Below are 12,766 nucleotides of genomic sequence, written 5' to 3' on the forward strand. Positions count from 1 at the left end.
CGGAAAATTCTACCCCTATTTTATATACTTGTGATAAAAATTCGAATAGTTTAAGAGTGTATAAAGAACAAACATACATACAGACATTCTATTTTATATATATAGAGATAAGTGATAGATTAAAGCCCGGTTTTTCATTCTTTACTTGTAGTTTAAGTATAATGTAAAATAAAAAATAAAAATTGCGTTTCTCAATTCAGTTGACAAATAAATTAATAGTTTTGTACTGCTAAATTTTATATATTTCTTTTTTCTTTTATATATTTCTTATAAATTGCTTTGCGGCGGCAGTGTGGTCTAGTGGTAGAGCGCCAAACTCGTAATCTGAGGAACCAGGTTCGAGTCCACTAAAGCCATGTAAGCATGGAACGTTTTTCCGATAGCTGCGGCCCTCAGTGCAAGATAGGTTCTTGTGCGGAGAAAACCGGGCTCCGTCTATCGGAAAGAGACGTTAAGCCGTTGGTCCAAAGGGTTAAAGTGAGAGGAGAAGGATAGTATTGGTAGTAGATTGCGAACCCTTCGGGGATATGCAATAAATTATGAATTTTACAGGAAATTTATAAGTTGCTTTGTGCCAAAGAAGAAATGGGACAAATCGTTTTCAGCGTAGCCAGAATATTTAAAGTGGTCCGGGGGTAGGTTTTTTGAGTATAAGGGTGTCTTCCGCAGGGTGTATCGGTTCGGTCTCTTATGTATTTTGTGTGTGGCATTTAGTAGTTGCTCTGTGCCGAAGGAGAAATGGGACAAATCGTTTTCAGCGTAGCCAGAATATTTAAAGTGGTCCGGGGGTAGGTTTCTTGAGTATAAGGGTGTCTTCCGCAGGGTTTATCGGTTCGGTCTCTTATGTATTTTGTGTGTGGCACTTAGAAGTTGCTCTGTGCCGAAGAAGAAATAGGACAAATCGTTTTCAGCGTAGCCAGAATATTTAAAGTGGTCCGGGGGTAGGTTTTTTGAGTATAAGGGTGTCTTCCGCAGGGAGTATCGGTTCGGTGTCTTATGTATTTTGTGTGTGGCACTTAGTAGTTGCTCTGTGCCGAAGGAGAAATGGGACAAATCGTTTTCAGCGTAGCCAGAATATTTAAAGTGGTCCGGGGGTAGGTTTTTTGAGTATAAGGGTGTCTTCCGCAGGGAGTATCGGTTCGGTGTCTTATGTATTTTGTGTGTGGCACTTAGTAGTTGCTCTGTGCCGAAGGAGAAATGGGACAAATCGTTTTCAGCGTAGCCAGAATATTTAAAGTGGTCCGGGGGTAGGTTTTTTGAGTATAAGGGTGTCTTCCGCAGGGTGTATCGGTTCGGTGTCTTATGTATTTTGTGTGTGGCACTTAGTAGTTGCTCTGTGCCGAAGGAGAAATGGGACAAATCGTTTTCAGCGTAGCCAGAATATTTAAAGTGATCCGGGGGTAGGTTTCTTGAGTATAAGGGTGTCTTCCGCAGGGTTTATCGGTTCGGTCTCTTATGTATTTCGTATTTGTCACTCAGAAATGTCTCTGTGCCAAAGGAGAAATGGGACAAATCATTTTTAAAAAATCGCTCCAGGAACGTTCCAAACTTCAACTAGCTCTCAGATGTTCCTTCACACGAGTTTCCAAGTGTCTTAGTGTTTGTCCTATGTAGGATGCATTACAATCGTTACGGTCGATTTTATACACCACACCTGTTTCCTTCATATTGTCCAGTTTGTCTTTCCCGCGTTTTATAATTGAGTCGAGTTATTATTTAATATATTAAATAATATATAATTATATATGTATATATATAATTGAGGCAAATGTGGATACACGCTGTGCAACACGATATTTATTTAAACTGTTTAAAAAGATCTTAATATATAACTCGCATTGCTTTTAGTCACATACAATCGCTATAACCTCAAGGAACATTTTAAATTATAGTATGTCAAGAGAAAGAAAAAACTTTAGGCGTATATCTTACGAAAATAATAGGAAACAATATTTCAATGAGAATTCAATAAGAATTCAAACATTATTCTATTTAAAAAAAAAACGAGTACTAATAATTTCACTTTAACATATAAAGGTACATTTATAATTCAATCATCAATTATATGATAAAGCGTTAATATTATCATAGTAAAATATTATCACGAAAAATACGTACGTAAAAACAATTAAATCATTCGTTTGTTTCTTCAATTCATTTAATCATCAACAGTTTTTAAGTCCGTTTCGTTTAAATGATCGTATAAAATGGTGACAGTAGGCTCCTCCATTTCTCGGAATTTTTCAACGAGTCGATCATATCTTGCCAGGTGTTTCGTTTGGATTGTCGACGGTAACATTGTCACAGCCATAAAACAGGAATCCGTATTACCAGCTTTAATGAGGCCTTCTATGACACTAAACTTGACTTCTTCCAAGTCGGAATGTTTATATACGCGTCTTAGGAAGTCTTCGAGAACCTTGGCCATAAACGGAACTAATAGTGACGAGAAGACATCACTTAATTCGTGCAACTGTTGACCGAGTCTCAGGCCAAGGGAAGTCTTGGTTGATGTGCATTCTTGCAACTTCTTCGCGTACACCAACAGCAAATAAGACCTCGCGTCCTGTCTAGGTGATAAGACAGATAAAAATATCGTTTGCATATTATCGATGATCTCTGGGTTAACAGGCTTATTGAAACAAGACATATCAACATAGCTGACAATGAAATCGTCTATAAATAAACGCACAGCGTTGTTGATCGGATAGAAGCGTAATTTATTAGGATGCGGCACGTTCCAATAAGTTGTCACTGCTTTGTTAAAGACATCGGCAAATACTTTGATACGTGTGGTATATTTATCCCTATCGTCTGGTAAAATGTACGATATTGTGAAGCGTCTCGCTGCCTCGGATACATTAGTATTGATGTGGAATAAAAATCTTCGAAGTATATTCTCGGCAAATTCTTCGGGTAGCAGGTTGAAAACGGATGCGGTGAGCGTCGCCAAGCAATTGACGATGTATTTGTTTGTCTCTTGGTCGTCCAGTCCCAGTCCTTGAAGATCACCTATCGTTTTGAGCCACAGCTCGAGGTATTTCAAGATGTATTCATTGGGAATCTCAGGAAATAACTTTATTTCCGAAAGCAAAAGTTCGTCCTGGAGACTCAACGTCGACATAGCTTGACAATATAGGGACCAAGTTTCGGGACTTGGCTTCGTAAGGAAGAAATTCTGGAGCGCTTTGAACAGAACTTGTCGTACTGAATGATGGTTCTCAATCGCCCATGTATTCTGGAGAAAATCTGCGAGTTCACTCACGGAAGCTACTAAGCACATCAGCCTGACCCCATGTTTTCGCGTGCTCACGCGCATACTCATTAACTTTTGCACGATTGACATCACTTTTGGCAAAGCAGTCCGTTTACATACGTTCGTTAGTGTCATCAGAGCTATTGATAAGTAATCCCCTTCACACAATCTAACTACAAGATCGAGAGGTACTGGCGGATTAGAAAGTCTCACGCTCAATGGTAAATTTCGCACGATCTTGTAATTATCCTCGGCGTTCGGATGACTAGTATCCACCGTTGTTTCCGTAGGTATGAGAGAATCGATTATTTTTGTCACCACATCACCGTGAAGTAGAATGGCCAGAATAACTACGCTAGACGATATTTCATCTGTATTTTTATCGTAGATATAATTTATGCACTGATCGGCAAATTTAATAGGTAAGTCTTTGTACCAACGCGTGGCCCTGACGAAGTGTTGTACACTTTTGATATGGCAGTTCTTCATGCATTCGGCTAAGTATTTTTCCCAATTGTCCAGTATATTTTGTAAATCTCGATTCAATAAAGCGAGCGCCGCGCCTGACGTTACATTCGCGATATTTTCAGGGAACCAACTACGGTACAGTTCCGATTCTTTCTTCTGCAATGTGTCTTTTACATCTCCACAATCGACATCGGAACGTATCGCTTCGAGAATAGCATCCATAAGCCAAGGATAATCTCTAATTGTCATTTCTTCTATCTTGATGCGCGATTTTTTACATCTATTGTTGAAATCATATATCGATCCAACGTAGCAGCAAAAGTTGTATATTTTTTCATCAAGATCTTTGATAGATTTTTTTTGAAGGACATTTGCAAAAGTTACGAGGCATTGTCTCTCATATTGTGGATATTCTTTTAATATGTTGAAGTTTACGTCCCATCGATTTTCTCCTACAAGCATGTTAATCGACTCCTTAATTGGCATGTTGTGTATAAGTTTGAAATGTATTATAGCTGCGAGTAAATCGTCCGGTCCAAATTTATTTTTTACATAAAACAATCGGACAATGTCAAGTACAAGAGAGATCTGCTTCTCGCTTAAATGAGGTACATCGTATATTTGCAAGAGCTCATCAGACACTCGTTTGAATAGCCAAGAGTTTTCGTTTTTATGTCTATTCAAGAAATACGTCAAGGTATTGCACAACGCATCGTCATCCTCGTTAATCTTACAAACGTAAATCATTTGTAAAATCAAACCAAGTCTGTGTGATTTATTTGTAGTTTTATTTATTCTCTCCTTAAGAACCGGTATAGCTTCGTTAACAGATAAATAACAAATCCAAGCTCTCTTGTAATCCATCGTATCTTCATCATTCTCCTCTAATAATAACTTCTGTTTCTCGATGTTGATCCTAGCCTGTTTGATCCATTCCTCTGCAGGTAATAATTGTAATAAGTCGGGCGTCACGTTTTTCCTCTCGTCGAGAAGATCAGCGTGATATTTACTTTTGTAGGATTTACTGAGTAAATCGTACTTCTTATCACGTGGGTAATGCTTCAAGTAATCGAGAACACTATCTGTATCAAAGGAAGAAATTTCTGCGGGCAACAGACCTGGAAATATGTTTTCCATTAAATCCTCCTTGATCTTCTTGGGTGGTAAGATTCGGATGTACAAAAGCGGTTTCTTTATCAGATGTTGCTGAGCTTTTTTCAGAAATATCTCGGCACACGTCTTACTCAAAACAATATTCGGCAGATCGGTCTCGTGTATCTCGCACAGTTCCACGAAAGCGTCCATTCGCTTCTTTATTAATTTAGGCAGGAAAGACTTGTATCTATCGATGCCGATCGCGAAAGGAGTGCGCTCAGTCGCGTTTAGTTCGCGGGGTTTCAATAATTTGAGAAAACGCACTATCAAATTCGGATTATTGCGGAATATCTTTTTAACAATGTCTACGGGTAGCACGAGTTCCTTTTCTACGATCGTTTTATAAGCGAAAGCCTCGTCGCAAGCCACGATCAACGGGCAAGCGGTTTGAATATCGTAAATAGATGACACTGCTGTGAACATTTGTTGCGCGAAAATCGGATCCTTACCGGTTAATCGACGCGCAAGCGTAAGCACAATACGCGTTCTCGTGTTCACGGAAACGTAAGGGAACAGACGTTCGCAGAAATACGAGACATCGACGATCTCCTTGTAGCTGCTGTCGAAGAACCAGGAGGTCTTGAAAGCCCGATTTATTATCGTCCAATCTTCACACTTGAGCGCCGACGTTATATCCTCGTGCCTCTTCTTTCTGACAGCAGTTTCCACACGCAGTATAGGTAGCAATTCCAGTGGAAGTTGCTCAAGATCTTCGCTGGTCTGGTGTAAAGTCAATCTTCCGATCCAACTCCATTTCTCACTAGCGGTATCATCCGGTATCTTTTGAATCGCCCATAGATAAGGCATCTGTAAGTCGCGAGGTATCTCGTAGTCCATCGTGACATTTAAGATAAACGGGCGAACGAAACGAAAATCTTCACTTTTTTCCTCTTGCGTTATCCGGTGAAATTGTCACCGTCCCGTCTCGAGCGAATTCAAGCAACGATCTTGTTTATCTCGTTCAATCAGCCGAAAGTCGAAAGTGATGTGAGATCAATGTTCAGTCAAACTCCTCGAAGAATTTTTCTGTGGAGAACGCAACACAGTTACCGCGAATGACTCGAATTCGAAATATTCGCCGTTCCCGAATACACGATGCGCGAAACAGGACAAGGCGAAGTGCGTGAACGGAACAGAAAACGGAAGGCCGCTTTTCGCCAGCTTCACAAAGGCAGTTTTGCCGTCAGCTGAAAAATACGGTGCGCATTTCGATACTGTCCGCACGTAACTAAGTAATCGCAAACGTCACCCGCACGCACTTGACTGATTATCGCTCGTAATCTCTATGTTCCAATCGGTGAGATTTAAGTTGAGTCTTGTCGAATTCCAACCAATTGCACAATGTTTCGTAAAGGTCTCCTCTGCGAACTTCGCACCGCGGCGTGGCCCGTGTTACCTCCAATTTGCTCACTCCGAACGGATGATTCACGAAGCAATCAATTATAGTCTAAGAGCTGGCTACATAAAAATGCAAGGTATAAGGTACGTGAAATATTTATAGCTAGAGAGGTTCCATTAGCACTCCCGGACACTGAGTGACCAGTCTGCCTGCGCGCTTAGGAAGATTAAGGCGGGGGCGGACGGTCAAAAATGACAAATTTTACAAGGAAAAAAATGATAAAGCTCAGGGATAAAAATTATAGGAATGTTAAGTATTTGTTGCTACGAAACGCGGAAAATTATTGGCAGACGATTTCGTGGAAGAGAAAGCGCCGGCAGACTGCAACAAAGCGGCGTTAACTTTTGTGAAAAAAAAATGATAAGCTTCATGATTAAAAATTATTGGTAATAATTACTAAACTGTTAACGAAGCTATGTGCTAAATGGCAGACGAAAAAACTGAAGACAACATCGAGGCAGACTGTGATGAAGAGCGCGGTTAACGATCGTTAGTTCCGTACGATGCGTTACTACGATATGTTATTTTGTTAATTATATTATGTCGACAATAAAATAACAATTTCTATATTATATATATATAATAAGTGCTAAAAGATATGTTTAACATTAGAATAATTTTTTTATTAACAAAAAAATACTATAAAAAATTGTAGACTTATTCTATTTCGCTGTTTGCATCGGATTCATCGTACTGCATATCTTCTTCGCTTTCGCAATCGATATCATCCTCAGATTCGATTTCGTTGATATCTGCTGAAAAACGACATTAAAAATTAAAAATGATTATTAAGGACGTTCTCCGGTCCCTATACTAGAGAAAATCGATTTTCTTTAGATTTTCTTGAAACTGTGAATATACGTTAATTTAGGTGTGCTTTATGCGTGATATAAATTTCAGTACCTCTTCCGGTATAAAAAATAAAAATACTGAGCCTCAAAGTTTCAACTTTTACTAATGAAAAGGTTTTTCAGGCCAAACGGTAAGAGATACGAGGTTGGCCAAGAGGACCAAAGTTGTTCCTCTCGTTGAGTTCTATAAGGAAAAAATGCCAAAATTAAAAAAAATTAAATTTTAAAATTTTTTTGGTAAAAATTGAAACTTTGAGGCCCAGTATCTTGATTTTTTATACCGGAAGAGGTACTGAAATTTATACCACGCATAAAGCACACCTAAATTAACGTATATTCACAGTTTCAAGAAAATCTAAAGAAAATCGATTTTCTTTAGTATAAGGACCGGAGAACGTCCTTAACAAATATGAGATTGAAAGCATGTGCAAAGATTTGTACCTTCAGACTGTTCTTGATCAATAACAACGTCTTTAACACTAGATGGTATCTGAGGTCCATCGAACCATCGGAACTGGTATTTGGAGTTGATTATCACCCATCCGCAGTCTTCTGGTACCAAAAAAGTCGGAATTTTCTTGTGAACATGGCTCCATAATCTGGCGATATACATAGATTTTAAGAATTGCGGTCTTAATTCAGCTGCACAAGGAGGTATCGATGAAGCGTCAAAATTTTGTAGGTGACTTTTTTGGTACCAGAAGACTGCGGATGGGTGATAATCAACTCCAAATACCAGTTCTGATGGTTCGATGGACCTCAGATACCATCTAGTGTTAAAGACGTTGTTATTGATCAAGAACAGTCTGAAGGTACAAATCTTTGCACACGCTTTCAATCTCATATTTGTTAATAGTCATTTTTAATTTTTAATGTCGTTTTTCAGCAGATATCAACGAAATCGAATCTGAGGATGATATCGATTGCGAAAGCGAAGAAGATATGCAGTACGATGAATCCGATGCAAACAGCGAAATAGAATAAGTCTACAATTTTTTATAGTATTTTTTTGTTAATAAAAAAATTATTCTAATGTTAAACATATCTTTTAGCACTTATTATATATATATATATAATATAGAAATTGTTATCTTATTGTCGACATAATATAATTAACAAAATAACATATCGTAGTAACGCATCGTACGGAACTAACGATCGTTAACCGCGCTCTTCATCACAGTCTGCCTCGATGTTGTCTTCAGTTTTTTCGTCTGCCATTTAGCACATAGCTTCGTTAACAGTTTAGTAATTATTACCAATAATTTTTAATCATGAAGCTTATCATTTTTTTTTCACAAAAGTTAACGCCGCTTTGTTGCAGTCTGCCGGCGCTTTCTCTTCCACGAAATCGTCTGCCAATAATTTTCCGCGTTTCGTAGCAACAAATACTTAACATTTCTATAATTTTTATCCCTGAGCTTTATCATTTTTTTCCTTGTAAAATTTGTCATTTTTGACCGTCCGCCCCCGCCTTAATCTTCCTAAGCGCGCAGGCAGACTGGTCACTCAGTGTCCGGGAGTGCTAATGGAACCTTTCTAGCTATAAATATTTCATGTACCTTATACCTTGCATTTTTATGTAGCCAGCTCTCCGTCTATTAGCAGTGTGCTCGAATTCGTCAAAGGACCGTACTCAGCCGTACTGTACCCTGTACAACGGTGAAGGAGCGACCAGAAGCGATAATCTTCTTGTGACCTTAAGGCCCTCGCACAATAAAAAATATAAGGAACAAGGAACAGATATTAGCGATTAAGACTAAGTAATCAGAAATAAAACTGGATGCACAATGAAAAACAGGCAACAGAAACAGGGAATAACACGGGCAGTAGATTTTTAACCTATCGGAAACCGTGTATCAATGCTACAACAGCTTTATTCCTGTGATTCCTTAATTAGTCCTAATAGCTAATATTTGTTCCTTATATTTTTCATTGTGCGGGGGCCCTTATGAGAAACGCATGCGCCTCTTGTTTCAACATGTGCGGCGTGTGGTCCGCAATGTCTGCATCGCGTTAAAAAAACATGCAGTGATACATCATCCTCAGGAATGTATTGTGAAAATTAGTTGCCCCAGTGCTGGGCGCCCGGTAAAAAATTTTTCGTATAAAAACATATATATATGGGCAGATCCATTACTTTTCGACCAAAGGTTGCGGGGGTGGGTCACCGATTTTGATGCCGATTTTTTCCTCGAAAGTACACTAGAAAAGGAGATGATCCTAAAAATTTGAGCCCGATTCGATCAAATCCGGCCGTTGGAGAATTTTTTGAATTTTGAAAAAAGTCGATTTTTCAGTCATTTTCAAAAATTTATATCTCAGCTTCTATATAACTTAGAGACTCGTTTGAGGCCGCATTCTTTTCTGTAAACCCTCTACTTTTAAGGAAAAAATTGGTCATTGGTTTACACTCAAGTCCGGCTTCACGGCGAGCTGCTAACTAAACCACTGTTTTAGAGAAATTTTGCCTATTTTTGAAATGCTGTCATATCTACAGTTTTCGAAGTAGAGGGTTGATCAGCAGCTGATATTTTTTGTTCAAGTATACTCTGAAGAAATCTACCCACTTTTTACTTGATTGCTTCTATTTCGTTAAATTATGGCCATCTAAAGCCGATCGATTTTTGAAAAATCGCCATTTTCAGATAGCCAGAACTTTTTTCTTTCAACTCAAAATCCTTTGAAATTTTCAGGGAATATACTTCATTATATCCTTAAACAACCCTGAAAATTTCAATTTTGGAATAGAAGTGGTTTCCGAGTTATGAAGTTTTTAAAATGTCAACTTTTCGATTTAATATGACGTTTTTTGTGGTTTTATCATCAATTTTGTAAATTTAATGTAAATAATTGATATTTTTCGGAAAATATATTCGAAAATAAGGAGCAAAACGGATTGTTTGAGAAAATTGAGGGAAAAAATTAATATTTTTTATTTTGATTTATTTGTTTAAAATTTTTAAAAAGTAAATATTTGTTTATTTCTTTTAATAATATGTTGAATACAAATTTCCAAAGTATTTGAGAACTATCATGTCATGTTTAGCAAATTATACTTTGCTCATAATTTACCGCCAGTCTCCGGTAAAATTTTTAAAATTTTTAAAAAGTAAATATTTGTTCATTTCTTTTAATAATATGTTGAATACAAATTTCCAAAGTATTTGAGAACTATCATGTCATGTTTAGCAAATTATACTTTGCTCATAATTTACCGCCAGTCTCCGGCTACAGCAAAGTATAATTTGCTAAACATGACATGATAGTTCTCAAATACTTTGGAAATTTGTATTCAACATATTATTAAAAGAAATGAACAAATATTTACTTTTTAAAAATTTTAAACAAATAAATCAAAATAAAAAATATTAATTTTTTTTCTCAATTTTCTCAAACAATCCGTTTTGCTCCTTATTTTCGAATATATTTTCCGAAAAATATCAATTATTTACATTAAATTTACAAAATTGATGATAAAACCACAAAAAATGTCATATTAAATCGAAAAGTTGACATTTTAAAAACTTCATAACTCGGAAACCACTTCTATTCCAAAATTGGAATTTTCAGGGTTGTTTAAGGATATAATGAAGTATATTCCCTAAAAATTTCAAAGGATTTCGAGTTGAAAGAAAAAAGTTCTGGCTATCTGAAAATGGCGATTTTTCGAAAATCGATCGGCTTTAGATGGCCATAATTTAACGAAATAGAAGCAATCAAGTAAAAAGTGGGTAGATTTCTTCAGAGTATACATGAACAAAAAATATCAGCTGCTGATCAACCCTCTACTTCGAAAACTGTAGATATGACAGCATTTCAAAAATAGGCAAAATTTCTCTAAAACAGTGGTTTAGTTAGCAGCTCGCCGTGAAGCCGGACTTGAGTGTAAACCAATGACCAATTTTTTCCTTAAAAGTAGAGGATTTACAGAAAAGAATGCGGCCTCAAACGAGTCTCTAAGTTATATAGAAGCTGAGATATAAATTTTTGAAAATGACTGAAAAATCGACTTTTTTCAAAATTCAAAAAATTCTCCAACGGCCGGATTTGATCGAATCGGGCTCAAATTTTCAGGATCATCTCCTTTTCTAGTGTACTTTCGAGGAAAAAATCGGCATCAAAATCGGTGACCCACCCCCGCAACCTTTGGTCGAAAAGTAATGGATCTGCCCATATATAAATAACCATATGATATTATATAAAATATTATATAAAATATGTCCATATAGATATGTCCATATATGTTTTTTTTCTCTTGTATAATCTCTGTTCGTATGTACAAGAAAAATAATAAGAAAAAGAATTAGAAAATAATTAAAAGGATAATTTTCGCATTGTTTTTTATTGTTTTATTGTTTTGCATTGTTCAATTATTTGCCTATGTATAATCATATATAAATGTAACAATTGTATATAAAATATGATTATATATGATTACATATGAGCAAATTTTTCACATTTGCTCAGACTTTATTTTTTTTGTAAAAGAACAATGCAAAAATTATCCTTTTAATTATTTTCTAATTCTTTTTCTTATTATTTTTCTTGTACATACAAACAGAAATTATAGAAGAAAAAGAAAACATGTATGGATATTTTATACACGTTTATGTATATTTAAATACGTTTTTATATTAAAAATTTGTTATCGGGGATAAATAATAGGTAGGTATATATAATTGTTTCGTTTCTCTACGTTTTTTATCGTATTAAGCGGATTCTTTCTACATTCTTTATTATAATGTAAAAGAATAAATATAGATGAATATTGCATAGTTCCTTTTGCACAGAATCATTTCTTATTTCCCAACAATAAATTTAGATAGATTAAATATTATCTATCAATAACGTAAAGTAGTGACACTAAAACAAATATACAACTTATGCAACTCGTATAATATTGTAAAGAGGTTGAGAATCAAAAGAAAAGTTAAGAGGATAATCACATGATATAAGTACAGATACCCTACACAAAGAGAAACGAAATTATTTTTATATAAACAAATAATATAGATATCTATTAAAAATAATTTAACGCAAACACCTTGTTGCGGCTCTGTGCCCTATTGTTATATATATTTGATTTTAAATTATATAGATTTTTATAGGTTTTGTTATAGGTATCTTTAACGCCTCTAGACCATCTTTTTATAATTTGTGCATCATCAATTTCAATCTAATCATTAGATGTTTCTTCTGTACATATACTTACACATAATGGCTGTTTTCAATATATGTATATATATATATATATATATATATATATATATATATATATTCAAAAACATGATTTTAGAGGTCTTTGAGCGCTATCTTCTTACGAAAGCATTTTTCGACCCATGTTTATAGGAAAAACTTTTTGTTCAAAATTAAATTTCCTATAAGATCTCACAGTCTAGCTGAAACGTTCGGGGATACCCTGTATATTTTTTGCGACACAAGACATGATTGCAACCTAGCATGATTTTAAATAATTAATATTATACAAATGTATATATATTATTTCACACGTGATGCAAATAAATTTGAAACATTTACGATGAATTATGTGAACGAGTGAATTACCTGTTCTCGAAAAACGGAATTGTATTCGTGGACACATATTTGAGCTTGTTCGCACTCTCGACGTTCGAA

The 12,766-nt window shown here is 35.9% G+C and overlaps 1 protein-coding gene and 1 long non-coding RNA gene across 2 annotated transcripts; both read right to left on the bottom strand.

Annotated features, from left to right (window-relative positions):
• Positions 1-122: 122 nt before the first annotated feature.
• LOC139786415 (uncharacterized) lies at positions 123-6,355 on the bottom strand. Its single transcript, XM_071725590.1, has one exon. The coding sequence runs from the start codon at positions 5,714-5,716 to the stop codon at positions 2,159-2,161; it is 3,558 nt and encodes a 1,185-aa protein (XP_071581691.1). The 5' UTR covers positions 5,717-6,355; the 3' UTR covers positions 123-2,158.
• Positions 6,356-6,879: 524 nt separating this feature from the next.
• Positions 6,880-7,849, bottom strand: LOC139786411 (uncharacterized). Its single transcript, XR_011722277.1, has 2 exons — positions 7,571-7,849; positions 6,880-7,033 (listed from the first exon to the last, which is right to left on the bottom strand). It is a non-coding gene; the product is annotated as an uncharacterized lncRNA (long non-coding RNA).
• Positions 7,850-12,766: the final 4,917 nt, after the last annotated feature.

The sequence above is a fragment of the Temnothorax nylanderi genome, unplaced genomic scaffold (assembly GCF_030848795.1).
Source record: "Temnothorax nylanderi isolate EJ_2023f unplaced genomic scaffold, tnyl_v1.0 TNYL_tig1030_pilon, whole genome shotgun sequence".
Classification (NCBI taxonomy): Eukaryota; Metazoa; Arthropoda; class Insecta; order Hymenoptera; family Formicidae; genus Temnothorax; species Temnothorax nylanderi.

Excerpts from the sequence above, each read along its gene's own strand:
- LOC139786415 (XM_071725590.1), bottom strand. The coding sequence starts at position 5,716 with ATGGACTACGAGATACCTCGCGACTTACAGATGCCTTATCTATGGGCG.